At 42.2% G+C, this 21257-nt stretch overlaps 1 protein-coding gene across 1 annotated transcript in view; it reads left to right on the top strand.

Moving 5' to 3' along the window:
* The window catches only part of REV1 (REV1 DNA directed polymerase), a 115676-nt gene that overhangs the window by 78542 nt on the left and 15877 nt on the right, over positions 1–21257 (top strand). The window contains exons 17-20 of the mRNA XM_073614713.1: positions 1670–1869; positions 5951–6175; positions 6636–6750; positions 15253–15470. Of these exons, the coding sequence (XP_073470814.1) occupies positions 1670–1869; positions 5951–6175; positions 6636–6750; positions 15253–15470 (758 nt within the window). The remainder of the gene's footprint in view (positions 1–1669; positions 1870–5950; positions 6176–6635; positions 6751–15252; positions 15471–21257) is intronic.

The following is a 21257-nucleotide window of genomic DNA, read 5'->3' as shown; positions in this document are numbered from 1 at the left end:
GTCTTATATAGGCGGGCCATGCCTCTGTCTCCCACGTACAACAGACCGCCCATGCTTACTGTAGAGGCATTACAGTGGGCTGTTCCTCCCTACAATGTCCTTCATATCTGGCGTGAACCGGGTTGGGTTTAGCCTTTGTCTGAATGGCGCCTGTGAGGTACCCTCATGTAGGGACCCTGTTATATAGAGTTATGTTAAGTGGAATAGTATAGAAGTAAGCATGAGGAGAATTGAATTGTTCAATAAAATTTATGGTTCCCTAGTCAATAAACAAGATAGAATAATTTTAGTTTTCCTCCCCCCTTCAACTTTTTTGTTGAGATTGGGGGTTTCCCCTCTGTTTTTAAGCTTTAAATATTGTTGTTTATGCATATATTTAAATATATTCTTTACTCATTAGGTGTCGGCAGTGAATTGATTCTGTGTTGGGACACAATGTAGTTCATGCAATTTGGCGGGTGGAATTCTCCTTGTGTCTCACCTCCCCCGTCGCTATGGAGCTGGATATGATCCCGAGTAGTAGGGAGGACCGAACCGCTGTAATGCCCTTGCAGTAAGGATGGGCGGTCTGTGAGGGGTGGGAGACATGGCCATGGTGGGCAAATATGGACGGCCTTGGGGATGACGGGGCACCGTTCTTTTTGGAATGTTGAGCACTGCTGACAATTTGCTACAGATATCTCACTGGGAACAGGAATGATATGTTGAACATATGCACGAGTATTCAGTTTTCTTTTTCCCTTTGTTGCTTTGGAACCTCTGTGCTTTAACACACTGAGTTTAATTTAAATCTTGGGTTTTACTTTTAGGGGGTCTCCCACCTTATATATGTGGAAGCACATGAGGATGGCTAAGAGAACAATTGGCTCATATGCCCCTAGGGGTGACTTATTTTGCTCTATGGGGGATGTAAACATGATAACTTTGCCACGTCCGTTTAGAAAGCAGCCCAACAAGTTAATCATTTTTTTTTTTGTTTGTTTTTCTATACGGTTTGTTATTAAACCCCAGTTAACCCTTAGTTTGCCCTAATCAGCCCTAATTAAGTTCTTTCTCCCATTCTCCTTGTTAAGTTTAATTTTCCTGCTTCTTATATATTTTTTTATTTCTAGTTTATTAAACATGAATATTCATTTTTCTTTTTTTTTCATTTTTGTTTTGTTCATAATTTTTTTAAATTTTTTTTGTCTCACATTAAAAAAAGTGCAAAATTGAAAAAAAAAAACAACCCCTTTTATTTCATCTGTTAATAACTTTGTAATACTTTGTACCAGAAGCATAATTGTAGTGTAATTTTAAGCCAGGCACATTTTAGAATAACATTTATACTTTTTATTCACAATAATACTAATTTTTAAACACTGGTCTAAAAATCATATCTTAATCGTACAGTACGGAACGCAGAACTTTTTAGTAAATGAGTTATATGCAGGTTACCTTCAGGTAATTGGACACTGGCAAAAATTTGCTAGGGCCACCCCTAGTGCCCACTAATTCCAGGCCTTTATCTATGTTTTATAAAATTAAGCACAATAGGTAATTTTAATATTGTCACAAAACGTTTACCTGTTTAGAGATGCACATATTCTACTAGAAATGTGTCTACGTGGCTATTCTTATATATATAGATAGAGAGATATAACAACATGAGTTTCATTTTATCTCTCAGTTTTTGTTGCCGCTTTGGATGTTCAGATTTCATCAGCACTTGGAACATGTACTTCCATTACTTCTAATAAGCGTGAAGCTTCCAGCCAAGATCCAAGTACCAGCAAAGCAGCTTCCCCTGTGAAAAAGAATGGCCTGCACACTCCTTTTAGTGTTAAATCAAGAGTAAATTTCACTATTGAAGTTCCATCCCCTTCTCAGGTTGGTGATTTCTGTAAGGCCACTGTTATCTTTCTCTAATGATTTTTTTCTCATTGACATTTATTTGTGTTATCTATAGTTTGGGTTATATTAGATATGCTATGGTCATTCTTATGTTTCAGTGATTACATAAAAAAATGGTTTATTTATAATATCCTTTATTTCTGGATACATTACAAAATAATCCACAGAATTAGCCATTCTAAATATTGGTTTGGAATTATTCCCATATATTTATTGTTCAATAATTGCTCATTATTTAGTGGCTGCTAAACCTACCTAAAAAGTCAATGGGAAAAAATTCTCAATGTGTCTGCACTTCTTCAGTAGATGGATACTTTTGAGAAATTGATAGCAAAGAAAAAGAACAACCAATTCTGATTTTATCACCAATGGAAAGCTTGGTGAAGATTTAGGAATCGTACCACTCAACCCCACCATAACCTTAAAGCCCATCTCCATGTTTCCTGTGACATCAGATAGTTTGTTTGGACAAAGCTGGTCCAAGCAAACTATTTCCTTAACTACCTCCTCCCTGCCCTATAGACAAATGACGGCGGGTGGGATCCTCTCTCATTCTCATATGATGTCACCCCAGTCTCACTGCGAGGCAATCACTGGTGATGACACAGCTCTTTACCCATGTGATCAGCTGTGTCCAGTCACAGCTGATCACATGTAAATACGGAAATGCCATTTATTAGGTCTCTCGCCTCATACTGACAGAGTGTGAGGAGAGGAGAGCTGATCAGCGGCATCTCCTCACAGGGGAGACCTGTACAGATAATCAGAGCACTGATCATCAGTTCCCCAGATGATCAGTGCTGCCCCAACAGTGCCCAGCAGTGATGCCAATATGTGGCCATCAGGGATGGCAATTTGTGCCCATCAGTAAGCCCTTCAGTGCCGCCTGTCAGTGCTCATCAGTGCTGCATTTCAGTGCCGCCTATCAATACTGCATATTACTGCCTCCATCAGTGCCGCCTCATCAGCGCACATCAATGAAGGAGAAAAATTACTTATTCACAAAATTTTCTGACAGAAACACGTGTAGCTGAAGCTACATACAGTACACAGTGCTGGGTTCTGGCTGTGAGACAGAGATTTTCACGTTGAATGCTCCACCCACAGGCTATAGTAGAATTCTAATGTTGTTTGACTAGTAATAATTATAATTATTAATTATTATTACTAGTCAAACATTAGAATTCTTCTATAGCCTATGGGCGGAGCATTTGACCTTAAATGTCCGCTTGCAGCAATCGTATGTTTTTAGCTGCTTCTTCATGTCGAACGTTATTATACATATTTTTGATTGTATCGAATGATACGATACTTGTTTGTTTCTGTTCATGTCGAACGCTCTACCCCAACAGATAATGGAATTGCTTTGTATCTAAATTCAAGAATACGATGAAATGAAAAAGCTAATTGAACTATAGCTTGCTTCACTTCAATTCAGGTTCTCTGTTAACAAACGGACCAGCTAAGATTGACTGTCTGAAATGATTAAGTGTGTCTCTCTCTACTAGCGGTCGTAAGTGAAAGTAATTTGGCTGTATGTGTGTACTTAAGTTCTAGATATTTTACTGCTCCTCCTCTTTGGTTACAATCAGCCAATAACATCATCTTAATTTTACTTCCCCCACCCATTCCAGCAGTGACCACTAACAGCTCTTTTACTATTGTCTCTATAATGTTGAATATTTCTCTCTATGTCGAATAATCTTGGACTAATAGAGTTAGGTTAGGCATATTCGACCACAGGTTTGATAGACACAGATCGCTATTGTCACCATCATGTCGAATCTTATATCCATATCGAACTGTCGTTGCAACGATACGAAAATAAAGCATTTTTTTTATTTCGGATCGTTTGGATTTCGGATTAAAACGAGCATGAAAATCCCAGAAATTCGGACGAAAATGCATTTGGACGATAACGAATGCACATGTCTATGATCAACAAGTATTGCTGCGACAAATATACTGCTTCTTAATATACTGATTGAAGTAACAGTGGGAGAGCTGCTTGAATGTTTATGCATTACTAAAGAGTGATAACAAAACAAATAGAGATAAGGCAGTCCTATATCAAACATGATTGTCTGGCCAAGTTTAGTAAATTACGGGGTGATTGGCTCAGCACTCCAAGTATAGCACCTACAACACTAATCTTAGATAGGCAATTTAATTGATACAACACCAACTGCAAATATTTCCCATTTTCTTACCACATATAAGACAATGGCAGTCTCATAATTCTTGTCCCTTCTTTATGGTATCCAGTGTATGTTGAGACATTAGTGTATATGGTTGTAGAAATGTTAGATGACACTCCTTGTATAGACAGCCTAAACAATGTTAAACATGACGCAAAATACTTTCTTTCTGTATAGTTATGCTTTTATTATCATGGTAATTGTCCTTTAAGGATACCATATTCATAAGCAACAATCTTCCATTCATACCATTTTGAATTCTACCAGCAATTGTTTGGCCCAACTGTGGGGGTGCACAAGTGGTGGGGGAGGGGGTTCTTTGTTGAGGGAAAAATGTGGTTTATAAACCATGGTAAACTTTCATTAAAATATATTTGATTAAAAAAAAAAAAAAAAAAAAAGATAAGATAAGGCAATTCATGTTAGGGCTACATAATAACTGACCATTATATTGCTAGCACTTGCAAATATATGTGGGAAAGAGTATCCTTAATCTTTGTGTTTGTGAGGGTTGATTCTCCATATGCCAGGCAGATCAGCACCACTTATGTGTGCTTCCCAGTGCTGATGCTAGTTTGCTGTTAAAGCGGTAGTAAACCGCTGAAAAAAAACCCCTGCAAGACAATAGCATAATGTGCTAGTATGTATTGCATACTAGCACATGATGAAATACTTATCTTAGAACGAAGCCTCCATGCGCACGGAAGCCCTCCGTTCTGGCAAGGAGCTCTGAAGTTCCGGCACAATACGCCAGACCTTCAGAGCGCATGCGCCACTGACGTCGGTGGCTGCATGCAGGGTGAGTATCTCCTAAACGGTACACGTTTTAGGAGATATTAATTTTACCTTCAGGTAAGACTTATTATAGGCTTAAAAATTTCGGAGTGGTATACCGCGCTAATATACTAAAAAACTAAGAATAGAAGCGACACAAAAACATGAGATATATCCATGCACACAAGAGTAATAAAAAGGAAAAGTCACGCTTATTCAATGAATGTGAATAAACCAATATCTATGAATGAAAATGCTGACGATCAAAACATATAAAACATAGTAAGTGAATACATGAAGACTCAAATAACACAAGTGAAGTGTTAAAAGTGTTAAAAGTAGTGTTAATAAAAGAGTAAACGTTGGACACCTGCCCTGCACACTCTAGAGCTCTCTCTGGGGCTGAATGAAGATCTCAGAGGACAAATAGCAGCCTGCATCTTCTCCATGTATCGGGATCTCGAGGAAGGGAGTTGGATGGTAACTGGTTACCGAAAAGGACTGCCTCTAACTGCCAGTGTATTCCTGAGCCAGGATCCATCCTTAGACCCTGCAGAGGGCTATATCTGCTGACGTGTGTGACATCACTGCTACTGGTCCACTCGTTTCCGATAAGAGTCCCCACTTCTTTGAGTGATTACCACACGGAGATCTCCATTTTCCCTTGGTGGTGTTGAAAGTCCTGGAACATCCCATCCTGCTGGAACTTTCTTATTGCAGAACTTTGTTACACTCTAATTTTATCTTTCAGAGACGTTTACTCCTTTTATTAACACTCCTTTTATATTCACTTGTGTTATTTGATTCTTCACAGGTATTCACTTGTTGTGTTTTATATGTTTTGATCGTCAGCATTTTCATTCATAGATATTGGTTTATTCACATTCATTTAAATAAGCGTGACTTTTCCTTTTTATTATTATAGGCTTACCTGTAGGTAAAAATAACCAAACGGGCAATACAACTGCTTTAACAATAGGATAGAATATATAAGGGGCATTATTCTACTATTGTAACTTTATGTGAAATTTTAAGTTGTATAGTTTGACATGTTTTTCTAGTCAGTGATGATGTTTCTTTTACAGATTGACCCATCTGTCTTGGAAGCTCTACCTCTGGATATCAGGGAACAGGTGGAGCAGACATTTGCTTCACAGCATAGGCCACCACCTACCGAGAGCAAGAGAGAGGCTTCAGATGACCACCGCACCGAGCAGCCAGTGGCAACTGTCCTTTTACAGATTCCACAGTTATCAGAGCAAGGAGAAGAGGCAGGCATTAATGTCATTGCCTTACCCGCTTTTTCACAGGTGAGGGCTGTCACTCCCAATAATAGATAGTTAGTAATTTTATTGGACCCTATAGGTTGTTTCATCAGGCAGCTGAACAGGGAAATAGCTGTGAGATTTAGCAATGCACAAGTAGTACCTATTTCGTCATGCTTAGATTTAAACACCTTTGGATAGTGTTATTCTGCCCTTGTCCAAATGTCATACAGTTTTGTGTGAATTCATGTCTAAATACTGTATGTTGGTTCTTGATAAATGCTAATAGTCATCAGATACAGTATCTAAAAGAGCAAATATGTGTTATCCATAGCAACTAAAGAAATTTTCCCTTTTCATCGCTGCAGTCCAGGTTAGAAAATGAAAAAGCTACAGATCTCTTTATCTCCTTTTAAAAATCTTTCCATTGTGTCATTGTCACATTGTATTTTTATATTGGGATTATTGATTGTATGTATATAAGTTGTGTTGTTTGTTCTAACAGGTAGATCCAGAAGTATTTGCTGCTCTGCCCGCTGATCTTCAGGAAGAGTTGAGAGCTGCTTATGGTCAAAGGAATAGGCAGTCAGACAGTAGCGTTGGTACAAACTCTGTACTTGGTAAGGCAACACTTATTAAAAGGCAATATTTAAAGATTCTCCTTCCATCAAGTTGGATGCTTAACCCACTGACACTTTTTAATACAAAGTCCTATCTGGCAGCTTTTCTCTGTATTTAATTCCTTTGTGTATTTCTCTACCTTCAATTCCCCCTTTCATGTGCAGTAAATGTTTCTTACAGACTACGCATGCTAATCATGGGAATTAAATTGAAGATTTTATTAATGTATTTGTTAGGGGTGCTGAAATTAATCGCTGCATCGATGCATCGCGATTCGGGTGTCCCCGATGCCGCATCGATGCATGCGACCGTAGAAATCGATTGCCGGTGACGTCATTGCCCCGCCCCTCCTGGGAGAGCGCTCTGAGTGTATCCCCTGTTGTGAACAATGCCCGCCTCTCTCCTCTCACTTCCAGCTCTCCTCACGTCAGCGGAAAATTCTCAGGCCCGCCCGCTGACTGTCACTATCAAATCAGAAGAGAGGCGGGCGGGGCTGAGACTGGAGAGCGCAGAGGCGGGCCGGGCAGTCACATCGGAGGTGCCCTAGAAATTAGGGAGCTGTGCATGGTTGAGTACAGAGGGGATGCTCACATTCTGTACACTATTACAGAGCGGTGGGATTTCTTTATAAACTTCATCACTCCTGTGAGAAAGAAGTGCAGAGCGGATACATATCACTCCGCTGCACTCCACTCGCCACACCCACTGCTGTCTAACAGATTCGCAACTACATTTCCCGGAATGCTCTCCGGCAGAGTAGCGGGGAGGAGTCTGCTGTCTCCTCTCTAATTAGTCACCTTGCTGACAGCGTGTGGGAAAGATGGCGGCGGACAGTGAAGTGGGGCTGGTGCTGAAATCAGTGAAATACTCGCAGTCCGCTTGTGTCCCTTCGAGCCCAATGTGAGGGCCACCAGGTGAGGAGGATGATGTGTGTCCATTCATCATACCACATCCATAGAATAAAGTCTGTCTGTGTGTGTGGGGGGGGGGTTTATTGGTGACACATCCTTGTGTACAGACATTAGAGGAGGACTACACTAACTGCACCCAGTACAGGACAAGGTCAGAGTTCACCCAAGGGTCAGAGTGCTGCAGTGCAGGAATATGCAGAATCCTGAATTTCCTATCACAGCTGTGCACAACTACCATTCTGGAGCACACAGAATCTGTGCATGGTAGCCAATCGGCTTCCAGGGGATATTTATTATAGCAAAAAGTACAAAGTATTGTGTTTTTTTTCAAAATTGTTGCTTTTTTTTGTTTATAGCACAAAAAATAAAAACCACAGAGGTGATCAAATACCACCAAAAGAAAGCTCTATTTGTGGGAAAAAAGGATGTCAATTTTGTTTTGCACAACAGCGCAATTGTCAGTTAAAGTAACGCAGTGCCGTATTGCAAAAAAATGACCTGGTCATTCGGCAGCCAAATCTTCTGGGGCTGAAGTGGTTAAGGGAGTGAGGTTATTTTTAATTCAAAGTGGAATTCCAGTAAATTTTTTGTTTGTTAAAAGTCAGCAGCTACAAAAAATGTGTATCTTCTGACTTTTAATAAAAAGACACTTAACTGTCCCACGGTCCAGCAACGTGGCCACCCAAACCCTCCTTTCTCTACCCCGCCTGTCCACGACGCTGGCTACTGTGGGCATCCGGCTTTGACAGCTTGCAGCTTCACAGCCGGGTGCGCATGTCTCACTACACTGTCTCACTAATCATAATCGAATCGTGAGACCAGTGAAGATGCGCACCTCTAGTATTTGTAGAGATTTGCAGGCATGATTGATCAGACCTTTTTAGCAATGCTATTAAGACTTTGTGCTTGTATTCACTTATCAGGGCAGAAAACATCACAGTACTACCTTTTTTCCGGGTTTGTGTAACACCCCTTCTTTAGTCTCTGCCTTTTGTGATAGGCTGTGCCACGTATCTGTCTTGCTAGAAATGTTTATATCCCATCTCTGTCACTGACCGTTAGCTCAGTTAAATAAAGCTGGGTATACATGTATTGAAATTCAGCCAGTTCAGCAGGAACTGGTATGTGTTTACCCCGTCTGAAGCGTCTTCTGTTAAATGATCCTGCTGGAAAACCAGCATTCGATCAGCTGCTACAGCCAGTGGCTGCAGAGCCTGATCAGTGTATTCTGACAAGGAGGGGAAGTCCCTGCTGTCACAATACAATAACGTGGGAGATCCCTACATTCACGTCACTGGTGTGGATGCTGGGTTCTGTCGGTTATTTTTTGTTTAGCCAGCTGGTTGAACAAAAAAACTCTGGGCTATTATTCTAGAGAAGGGAAGTGAACACGCAGTTTGCAATATTGTAGAAAAAACGTTTTAATTTACTTCAGAAATCAAACTATGACCACGAATGCTTTCTACAGGCAGGTAAAAAGTATGTTGCATTTATTAAATAAAAGGGTGTAGCGCTCAAAATAATATATAAACCATAAAGTCCATCAATGATAAAATTGAGAAGACGATTGAATCAAGATCTTCATCTAAATTTGGATATAAATGGATAAAATAGCCATCACCAACACCCAAAACTACTGACCCTTACTGTCAGTGTGTAGAGTACACACAATGAATGTATTGGTTGCTGGCTCCAACAATCCTTCTATACCGATCAATCCACTCCACTGAGACTATAGGCTAATCCTCTCCCAGTGGTCATAAGAACCCAAGAGCCGCTTCAATTATTAAAACTTCAACGGATAAGTTCCAGCGTCCACATTCAACATGTAAGAAATAAAGACGCTCATTGCGCAGGCATCCAGATAACAAATGTATTAAAGAAGGGTAGCTGGTGCACTCACATGTTTAAACATACCGCCAGGCATATGGAAACGACCAGCGTCTCCAACCAACAGAATGGACGTCGTGTCCCTGGTCAGCGTCACACGTCCTTAGCTCCTGTCGTCACATGTCCTTAGCTCCTGGAGGGATGGATGAACGGATGGACGATGCTGGCGCTAAGGACGTGTGACTTGGGATGCTCTCCAGGGACACTGTGGCCATTTTGTCGGTTGGAAACGCTGGTCGTTTCCATATGCCTGGCAGTATTTTTAAACATCTGAGTGCAACAGCTTCCCTTATTTAATAAATTTGTTATCTGGATGCCTGCCCAATGAGCGTTTTTATTTCTTACATATTAAATGTGGATGCTGGAGCTTATCCAAGATTGTATATGTGCGGATAATTCTTCAATGCGGGCTTTTCTGAGTTTGTTCCATTTAGCAGCTATGAATATAAGTTCAACCTCTATAGACGCATTTGTGGGCAGCCCATGTAATAGTGGGTGAGGTTTTCTCATTGATATTTTCTGCAAAATATTGGGAAAGGCGTTTAGAGATGTTATGAGTAGTCTCCAGGTCCAACAGTAGGGAATCATCTAGGCACCAGATTGTGGATCGAGTGCGTGTCAGCGGCAGTGTCAAAGATATGGTTGTGAGGTGATGGTCTGAGAGTAGCATGGGTTCAATTGTGGCCTCTGTAAGGAAGGTTAGGTCATTTTGTGAGATAAAGAAATGATCAATTCTGGAATATTTGTTATGCGGTGGGGAGAAGAAAGTGAAGTCTTTTACATTCAGGTGTAGTATGCGCCAGGTGTCATGTAGGGTCAGGTTGTTAAATTGGGTTTTTATTGCATGGAAGGCTCTGTAAGTTAGACATGAGGACCCATTGGATGTGTCTTGGGAGGGTGTCAGAGGAACAGTGAGGTTCCCTCCTACAATCAGAGTGCCAGATTTCAAGGCTGTAAGTTGTTGGAAGGTTTTACGAAAGAAAGATACTTGTTGTGAGTTTGGGGCATAGATGTTTGCAATGGTGATGGGTCTATTATGAAGCGTTCCCTTGAGAAAGAGGTATCTACTCTGGATGTCTCTTTGGACCTCCGATATCTGGATAGGGCAGTGTTTTGAGATCAGGATAGAGACGCCTTTAGATTTTGCTGCCTCATTGGCTGCGTGATAGACCGTCGGAAAATTATGGTTGTGGAGCTTAGGGATACTATCTGATCTGAAGTGAGTTTCCTGTATAAGGGCGATGTGCGCCTTGGATTTTTGGAGAGAGTAGTTTAAGTTGTATAGTTTAAGTTGTATAGGAAGATGTGCAGGCTGCTGGCTTGAGGTGGAAGGGTTGAAGTGAAGGGGGTGGGGGGTGGGGATGGAGGGGTAGCTGCACCAGGAAGGGAGGTGTAGCTATTTGTATGTTAGAGATAGGTAATGTACTGTTGTTTCTAAGATATACCAATGAGGGGGAGGAACTTGTCCAACCTCCTCAAAAGGGGTTCGAATTGAAAAGGTACAGAGCGTAGAGGGTGCGCGCACTCCTGTTGGAATGCCAGTTGACCAGAACCAAGCTACAAAGAGTAACCAATTAAGTGTGAGCACGCCGCCACAGGGCGCCAGGTTGAACAGGGAGAAGGTATTCTCTCCCAGGAGACTTATGCGATGTGGAGTATCCATCGTGCAACCTATCAGACTGGTTGGGGGGGGGGGGGGGGGGTAAGCAAAAGAGATGCCTGATCTGGTAAGGGTGTGAGTTACACATAACATATAATCCTGTCTGTTTTGCTGTGGTGTTTGTCCCAAATATGGAGTCCCCACTGTAAATTACAGTGGATAGTCCAAGGTAGGGACTAGGTTTTGTGGCATAACTAAAATCATAAACCTTACATCTACACTAAAGATATAAACAAAAAGAAACAACTTGTGACCAGAATGATAATTCTAATGAATAAAGAATAAAAGAGAACATTAACAATCTCTATCACACCATGCCATGAAGGCTATATACCTACTAACAAGGTCCTTGTAACATGAACCGTAAGTCTTGCAGCTTGCTTGTTAGTTGTTGTCCAATGTGAGACGATTCCCCAGCACTAAGCGGAGGCTGACGAGAATAGCGAGTATCTTGTAAGAGCTTAGTTTTGCCCCTGATCGGTACACAACAGCAGTCTATTGGAAGAAGGGGGGCGTCTGTGTACATTGAGGGTATTGGGAGGAGAGTGCAGGTATATGGTAGGTCACTTTTCCCCTGTCCCGGTGAAGTCTGATGAAGGTATCTGAATGTTGAATATTGGAAACGCGTCGGACTTCAGGGCACACAACCCCTTGGAGAGTATCTAAGATGATTTGTATTTGTACACATTCCTTTTTGTTTTCCATGTGATGTATTGTATGTACTCGTGTTATGTGTTAATGGCACATGTCTTTTATACTATTAAAAGACATTTTTTTATTATTGAGTTGGTGGTCTGTTAAAGTCCCATCTAGGGGGTTATCTCTTTTTGCTCAGTCATCAGGGATGGGACCACCACACTCCACATTTAACATGGTGAAAGTCTCTCTTTTTTTTCTTTTTTTCTAATGATGTCAGGAAGTGAGCTGTAATGTGTGTTCTCCTCCAATCAGGCTCCGTCTGGTAACCGCAGTGTGGTATGGGTAATGTACTTTTCATTTAGGTTTGTGAGTTCTGTGTACATTTACGGACAAGCAGGCTTTCTTGTTTCAAATACAGTTTCACTTGGTGATAGTAAAAGAGAATGGTATCCGGCGTACAAGTAAAATCTTCGTTATGCATTGTGGTGTAGAAAAAAGAGAACTAAAAAAACTGGATAATAGGTATTCACGAGGATGAAACTGAACTTGGTGAAGCCCAACTGGGTTAACATTTACTGTGCAAGGGTTCAGCGGTCCCGCCAAGCTCTCCTGGATCTAGGTGATGTACGACATAGGGAGTGGTCATGACGTAGGACGTCTGACGGGAGGGGAGGAGCTGAAGGTGTGTCGGCTGGCCGGCGTTTGGCATCCTCGTGTGCGGACAAGCTAAGGTACGGCGGATGATAAGGAGAGGCGGAGAGTCTGGGCGCAGCTTTGTGAGACCATCAACGTGGACAGACACCCCGGGGCACAATGCAGATCCGGGTGTAATGCGGAATTCAGCGGTACTAGCTGAGTAGAGGTCCCGGTCATCCTTCCTGCCTCTCTCGAGCCTCCCCCCCTTCTCCCCCCTCTCTAGGTCCAGGCAGAGAGACAAACATGCACCCGACCAAGAATGCCTCTTTTGATAGAGACATAGAGCGGAGCCAGAGGTACACAAGGACTCGGCTCCTGGCTGGAACGGAGATCTGACAGCCACACCAGAGGACATCGATCCTACGGGTTTAGGGTCCGGGGTAAGAGTTGCTATCTGATACCAGCCTTAAAGGTAAGAGAAGAACAGGGATCCCCCCTGTAAAAAGGGACGAAGAGAGGCTGAAGGTATGAGCGTCATTTTTTGGAAAATAGTGGAAAGAGACTTTTTTTGAATACTACTGTTGGTATATTACTGATACTATTGCTGCTATTGTCCCTACTCTACTACCCCTTTACTAGTAGTAACTGCAATACTAGTGGTAACATCATTTTTCCGGTAACGACCTATGGGCGTAAATGTGGAGCAATAAAGTACTAATAAAAAAGATAAAGAAGTGAAATTGGGAGATATAGCGAAGAGTCCCCTTCTGGCACGATAGAGAGAGGCGACAGCATAGCTATTCTATCCACTACCAGAAATATAGGGTAGAACCTGAATTAGTACATTGGGGAGAAACAAGAAAGCTGCCTGGAGCAAGGCGCAATAGAACTGATGTAGTGCACCCTGGATTAAAAATACTCACATAGGCAGCACTGGAAAGCTCAGAGAACACATAAAGCCATCACCCCCCTAAGTCGTAGTGAAGGAATATAAATTAATACCAGGATACGGAAAATACTATGAGCAGAGCCGCGTCTAAAACCGGGAAGGGGGGGTCACCCAAGACACCAATAGACAACACTACAGGGAGCACCTCCACTGGGAGCACAATAAAGCAATATCTGACCGGGGGAGGGGGGGGAGCCCGGGGAACACCCACCCTGAGACCCAAAAATTAACCATGGCGGATAAAAAGAAGGGGGGGAATGGAAAGGGGGACCAGACCCCCGAACACTTCAGAGACGAGCTATCAGCTGAGAACACTCTAGAAACAACTAGACTGGAAGAAAATAGACAGGATACACAATTCCTGGATCTAGGTGATTTGGTGGGACTTAGATCCTGTTGAGGGTTGCGAGACATTGTGTGGTGCCTGGGTCCCAAGGGAGACCGTCTCCTGAGCCTCCATGGGTTCCTCCTGCTGTTTTTCCATTCTGCCAACGGCATAACGAAAATTAGCATACCAGTTGGGGACTTCCACTTGGGGGATGCCTAAGGTTTCACAGAAATGTGGTAGATCCTCCGGCACTTTGAGCAGTGCTGTGCGGCCATGTATAGTGGTGGATGAGCAGAAGGGGAACTCCCACTTATAGTGGATTCCTTTATTGCATAGGGTGTCTAACAGGGGCTTCAGGTCTCGGTGATGTTGCAGTGTTATACCTGAGAGATCTTGAAATATTTGGATAGTTGCCGTTTCATACGTGAGGTGCGGTCGACTTCTCGCCTGTTGCAGAATTTCCTCCTTGAACTTATAGTCTACTAAACAACAGACGATGTCCCTGGGGGGATCCGTGTCTCTACCCTTGGGGTCTCAAGGCACGATGGATCCGTTCCATTTCAATCGTTGATTGTAGTGGTCTGTTGAGTAGGCCATTAAAGAGACTGATGACCACCAGGGATATCTGATCCCCTTCAATCGATTCCGGCATGCCCCTAACTCTCAGGTTATGACGCCTTCCCCTGTTACCCAGGTCTTCCATGTGGCGTTGCATGTCCCTGAGCTGGAGAGTGTGGGCATCGATTTTCCTGTATCGTTCCTGTATCGTCACCCTTTCTACGTCATGCACTCTATCCGCGAGCGCATGGATATCAAGTCGGAGCTCCGAAATGGCCGCTGATAGGGTGTCCTTGATGTTCGCGGCAATGGTCCGCAGGTCTTGGATGCTCAGGTGGAGCTAAGGGGGGATATCCATCCCTCCATTACCTGCAGTGCCCGGTGGGGAGGAAGCGGGAGTTGTTCCTGTCAGGGACGTCTCTGTAGGAGGAAGGGATTGTGCCTGAGAGTTTCCCTGAGAATGTCCGTGTCGGGAAGCCGCCATGTTTTCTCTTAGTCCAGAACATCTCCAGAATATTTTGGCTCAGACCCCTGTTCTGCTCACAGGGGGGGCGGGATCGGGATGCCGATGATTGCCTGGAAGCATTCCCCATATTATGTGCAGGGTTTGGGGTAAGATTACCTCCTTTATCGGGAAGTGTTATCCTGTAGCGGCGGCAGCTCAGTTCAAGTGTCCATCTTTAAGCTATTTAATTACTACTGTATAATTTTAAGCGCAACAGATTTATTTGTTTTATGCTGCATTTATGATTGAAGATGTATTTGCACAAATAAGGAAAAGGCCTATAAGGTTGATTTTTAAAAAAAGGCCGTGTCAGTTGAACCAAATATTTTAGGAAGAGGCTTGAAACATTATAGCACATGCACAAATGTATGGACATTGCTTCTGTTTTAAATGATTTTAACATTGGAGCATTTCTGTTTTTTCAGTTGCAAAAAATCCTTTACTGCAGTTAAAACGGCCTCCTCTGAAGTCAAAGAAAAAAAGTAGAAAGAAAAATCTAGCAAGTCCTGTAAAGAAGATACAGAGTCCCTTGAAGAATAAGCTCTTTGGTAGCCCAGCTAAAAACTTTGGATATAATTTGAGTCCACAGAAACTTAAAGATGGGACCCTAAAACAAGAAGCCATACCTCCTGGGCAATCTCAGGTAACCTAGACAATGAGCTTTCTTTTAAATATATTTTGCTTTCCTTATGAGGGTGAATCTGTAAAGACATTTGGTAATTTATCCTAATTATAACATTGCCTACCAACCTCCTAATGTAGCAGATATACAGTGCCTTGAAAAAGTATTTATACCCCTTTAAATTTTCCACATTTTGTCATGTTACAGCCAAAAATGTAAATGTATTTTATTGGCACTTTATGTGATAGACCAACACAAAGTGGAACATAATTGTGATGTGGAAGGACAAATAAATATGTGAAAAGTGTGGCGTGCATTTGTATTCAGCCCTCTTTACTCTGATACCCCTAACTAAAATCTAGTGGAACCAATTGCCTTTAGAAGTCACCAAATTAGTAAAAAGAGTCCACCTGTCTGTAAATGTAATCTCCATATAAATACAGCTGTTCTGTGAAGCCCTCAGAGGTTTGTTAGACAACCTTAGTGAACAAACAGCATCATGAAGGCTGAGAAACATACCAGACAGGTCAGGGATAAAGTTGTGGAGAAGTTTCAAGCAGGGTTAGGTTATAAAAAATAATATCCCAAGCTTTGAACATCTCACGGAGCACTGTTCAATACATCATCCCAAAGTGCAAAGAGTATGGCACAACTGCAAACCTACCAAGACATGGCCATCCATCTAAACTGACAGGATGGGCAAGGAGAGCATTAACCACTTCCATACAGGGCATTTTCACCCCCTTCCTGCCCAGGCCAATTTTCAGCTTTCAGCGCTGTCGCACTTTGAATAACAATTGCGCGGTCATGCAACACTGTACCCAAATTAAATTTTTATCATTTTTTTTCCCACTAATAGAGCTTTCTTTTGGTGGTATTTGATCACCTCTGTGTTTTCTATTTCTTGTGCTATAAACAAAAGAAGAGTGACAAGTTTGAAAAAAACACAATATTTTTTACTTTTTGCTATAATAAATATCCAAATTTTTTTTTCTTTTTTTTAAAAACAATTTTTTTCCTCAGTTTAGGCCAATACGTATTCTTCTACATATTTTTGGTAAAAAATATAGCAATAAGCGTAAATTTATTGGTTTGTACAAAAGTTATATCGTCTATAAAATAAGGGTATAGATTTATAGCATTTTTATTATAATTTTTTTTTTTTATTAGTAATGGTGGCGATCTGCGATTTTTATCGTGACTGCGATATTGCGGCGGACACATCAGACACTTTTGACACATATTTGGGACCATTCACATTTATACAGCGATCCGTACTATAAAATGCATTGATTACTGTATAAATGTGACTGGCAATGAACGGGTTAACCAGGAGGGGGCGCTGTAGGGGTTAATTATGTTCCTAGGGAGTGATTCTAACTTATAGGGGGAGGGGACTCACAAGGGGAGGAGACCAATCGGTGTTCCTCTGTACAAGGAACGCACCATCGGTCTCCTCTCACTTGACAGGACGTGGATCTGTGTGTTTCAGTTGTTGCAATCGCGGGTGCCCTGCGGACATCGCGGCTGCCAGGCATGCGCACCGGGACCCCAGTGATGTGGCGGGCGGGCGCGCGTGCGCCCCCTGGGGGGCCTAGAAGGCCGTCACGTCATATGACAGCTGCACCGTCCCGCCGTCATATGATGGTAGCAAGTGGTTAATTAGAGAAGCAGCCAAGAGGCCCTTAGTAACTCTGGAGGAGCTGCAGAGATCCACAGCTCAGGTGGGAGAATCTGTCCACAGGACAAACCTTAGTCGTGCACTCCACAAATCTGGCCTTTATGGAAGAGTGTCAAGAAGAAAGCCATTGTTGAAAGAGCCATAAGAAGTCCCATTTGCAGTTTGCAAGAAGCCATATGGGGGACACATCAAACATGTGGAAGAAGGTGCTCTGATCAGATGAGACCAAAATTGAAATTTTGGCCTAAAAGCAAAACACTATGTCACATCACCCTGAACACACCATTCCCACCATGAAACGTGGTGGTGGCAGCATCATGTTGTGTTGATGCTTTTCTTCAGCAGGGACAGGGAAACTGGTCAGAGTTGATGGGAAGATGGATGGAGCCAAATTTAGGGCAATCTTAGAAGAAAACCTGTTAGTGTCTGCAAAAGACTTGAGACTTGGGTGGAGGTTCACCTTCCAGCAGGACAATGACCCTAAACATACAGCCAGAGCTACAATGGAATGGTTTAGATGAAAGCATATTCATTTGTTAGAATGGCCCAGTCAAAGTCCAGACCTAAATCCAACTGAGAATCTGTGGCAAGACTTGAAAATTGCTGTTCACAGACGCTCTCCATCTGATCTGACAGAGCTTGAGCTATTTTGCAAAGAAAAATGGGCAAAAATGTCACTCTAGATGTACAAAGCTGATAGGGACATCCCCAAAAAGACTTGCAGCTGTAATTGCAGTGAAAGATGGTTCTAAAAAATATTGACTCGGGGGGCTGAATACAAATGCATGCCGCACTTTTCAGATATTTATTTGTAAAAAATTTTGAAAACCACCATTTATAATTTTTCTTCCACTTCACAATTACGTGCCACTTTTGTGTTGGTCTCTATCACATAAGATCCCAATAAAATACATTTGTTTTTGGTTGTAACATGATAAAATGTGGAAAATTTCAGGGGGTATGAATACTTTTTCAAGGCACTGTAAATTAAGTGCAATTGCATCCTTCTTACTTTCCTTATGTCAGGTTTCCCGTGACAGTCATTGCAGTTTTTTGACCCTGGAGGAGTTGCAGGTAGTAATAGAGCCCAAGGTAAACAACATTCCTAACATGCTGGGTAGAGCAGACACCTGTACTCGGCACAGTGGTGACAACATATTTTATAGCTGGTGACAACATCTATATTGGAGGGTTTTGAAAATGGCAAAGTTAAAGTACATGTAAACTCTAACTGAATTACATTTAGTTTGCTCTATGCACTGTGTATAAAAAAATGCCTTTTTTGTTTTAAAAAATAATTGTTTACACCTTTTTTCATCCTTTGTTGCTGATCTCCTGCAGCCTCTTTGCAGCCACTTTCTGAACACACTCCAGCAAAGGCTTTTGTCAAGGCGGGTTTCCTAATGGTAACAATGATTTATGCCTTGGTAATGTGTGTTGAAACTGCCACTTGTAGTCACCATCAGCAGCCAATATGACTGGGTGACAGTGCAGGAGGGACAGAGTCTTATCATTCTATAATAGGAAGTGCATGAACAGGAATTTTTAAGGTAGTATAGCCAAGTATTATGTTAATGAAATCTGCATATTTTTTTAAATATTGAAAATTACTTTTATTTATTTCAGGTACTTATATAGCGCCGTCAATTTACGCAGCGCTTTACATATACATTGTACATTCACATCAGTCCCTACCCTCAAGGAGCTTACAATCTTTTTTTTTTAAAGGTGTTTATTTTGATTTTTATAATGAAAATAATACAAAAACAATGAAATAATAAAATAACCAATAATACAGACTGCTCTACATACATGTATGTCATAGACATTTAGATTAATGATGATATAGCAGAACTCATGAAGTAGTACAGCTGTATAAAACAGTAATTCCCCAACCAGAACAAGGTCACACCATTCATACACACACCCATACACACAACTGTCACCCACGACCCCCATTAATACAGCATGATTCCGGCACGCCTTGTGGAATAAACTCTTATTAGAGCGTATGCAAATTTCCTTCCACATTAATATATATATCAAGTAATGTTTGCTAAAAGACATATCCTCTCATCTCCTCACTGAGATAACTGTGAAGAGAGGACATCCCCCCAGAAGTCCTTTGAAACATCCAGCCATGGCTGCCAGATCTTGGTGAACTTCTTAGGGCATGCCCTACTCTTATATATCAACTTAAATTTTGGGAGGGTCCCATGAACAATACGGAAGAAGGCTTGGGCTGAAGGGGGGTCAGTATCTTTCCAATGCAATAAAATTGCCTTACGTGCATAAAACAATAAGATACGTATCAACATTCTAACATGAGTGCGAGGAACAATATCATTTAGTACCCCCAGAAGTCCGACCTCCGGAGTTTGCGGCAGCGGTATATGTAGCTTACGGTTGAAAAAAGAAAATACATCTTTCCAGAATACTGTAAGTCCAGGACATGTCCAAAACATATGAAAGAAATCGGCAGCAATCCTTTTACATCTAGCACATGCAATATCTCGACCCAGTCCCATTGTAACCAACCTAGCGGGTGTATAATGTAAGTGATGTATAAATTTAAATTGTATCAGGACATCAGCCGTACTGATGATATCCTGAAAGCATATTTCCACTGCCTCCTCCCAGTCCTCTTCAGAAAGCTCAGGCATAATCCTTTGCCATTTACATTGAGAATTCTGAAAAGGATCCGCGCCCATCACCTGAAGGCGCCCATAAAAGGTCGTCACAAGTTTGTTTATTTCTGGAAATGACAGAAGGTCCTCCATGGAGGATTCCTTAAGCTCTATGGTCAATGAGCCAAATTGTGTCTTGAGGGCATGTCGCAATAAGAGGTATTTAAAGAAAAATGTATTTTCGATGCCATATTTAAGTCTAATGGATTCAAAGGGCAGTAGTGTATTCTCCTCAAAAATATGAGAGAGATGTGTGATCCCGAAACGGGCCCACCACGCCGAATCTGGATGACCATAGAGCTCAGGAATATTCGGATTCCGCCACAGGGGAGTCTGTGGCGAAATATTGACTTGGGATTGTGTCAATATCTTTCCCCCTTCCCTCCAGGCCATAAAGCAGACCTCATCGGGAGAAAATCTGGAACCGCCCGTTTTTTTTGACCTATGTAGTTCGTCCTTCAAGGAGGTAGGGGATGCAAATAAAGATAATAGAAAAGCCGTGGAAGGAGTTTGGGGATCAGAGTGCAACCAATCATGGATATAGGTGAGCTGGGAAGCGAGAAAATAGTTCCTTAAGTTTGGGCAAGCCAATCCGCCTACAGGCTTGGCCGCTTGTAATGAGGATTTGGCTATACGAGGTTGGCTACCGTTCCAAATAAAAGTAAACAGGGCAGAGTCAAGTTTTGCAAATAATTTTTTGGTGAGGAAAACCGGGGAGGCCCTAAAGCTATAGAGAAATTTTGGTAGAAAGATCATTTTAAATATATTTATGCGACCAATTAAATTAAGGGGCAATGACGACCAGGTACGGAATTTCTCTGTCATCTGTTGGACTATAGGGGTGACATTAAGTTCCTCGTACCTAGGAAGGTCGGCATGTATCTGGATACCAAGGTACTTAAGGGAGGGCGTCAGTTGAATACATGACCTCTGCAGATAGTTGTAGGGGGAAGGGGGACCGATAGCCAAGGCCTGCGATTTTTCCCAGCCCACCCGGAGTCCCGAGACTGCACCAAACTCCTCCACCACCTGCATTAATTTATTAAAAGAGCTTTCCCTTCCGTCTAGATATACCAGGGCATCATCTGCGTATAAAGAGATTTTTTTCTCTAATGGGCCCAAGCGGATGCCCCCAATCTCGGCCGTCTGCCGCACAGCCAGAGCAAACAGCGGGGAGAGAGAGGGCACCCCTGCCGAATACCCCGACCTAAGGAAAATGATGCAGAGATATCCATGTTTGTGCGAACCCTAGCTCTCGGGTCTGCATATAATAAGCGGACCCAATGAATAAAAGTTGGGCCAATGCCCATCCGTGCCATAGCTTCCCATAGGAAAGGCCAACTCACAGTATCAAAAGCTTTTAGTATATCTAGGGACAAAACTAGCCCAGGTCGCCTCGCACGTGCTGCCTCATGAACATGTAGGTATAACCTTCGGATA

The sequence above is a fragment of the Aquarana catesbeiana genome, linkage group LG02 (assembly GCF_042186555.1).
Source record: "Aquarana catesbeiana isolate 2022-GZ linkage group LG02, ASM4218655v1, whole genome shotgun sequence".
NCBI classification, from domain to species: domain Eukaryota; kingdom Metazoa; phylum Chordata; class Amphibia; order Anura; family Ranidae; genus Aquarana; species Aquarana catesbeiana.
This window is presented reverse-complemented; position numbering and strand designations above follow the sequence as displayed.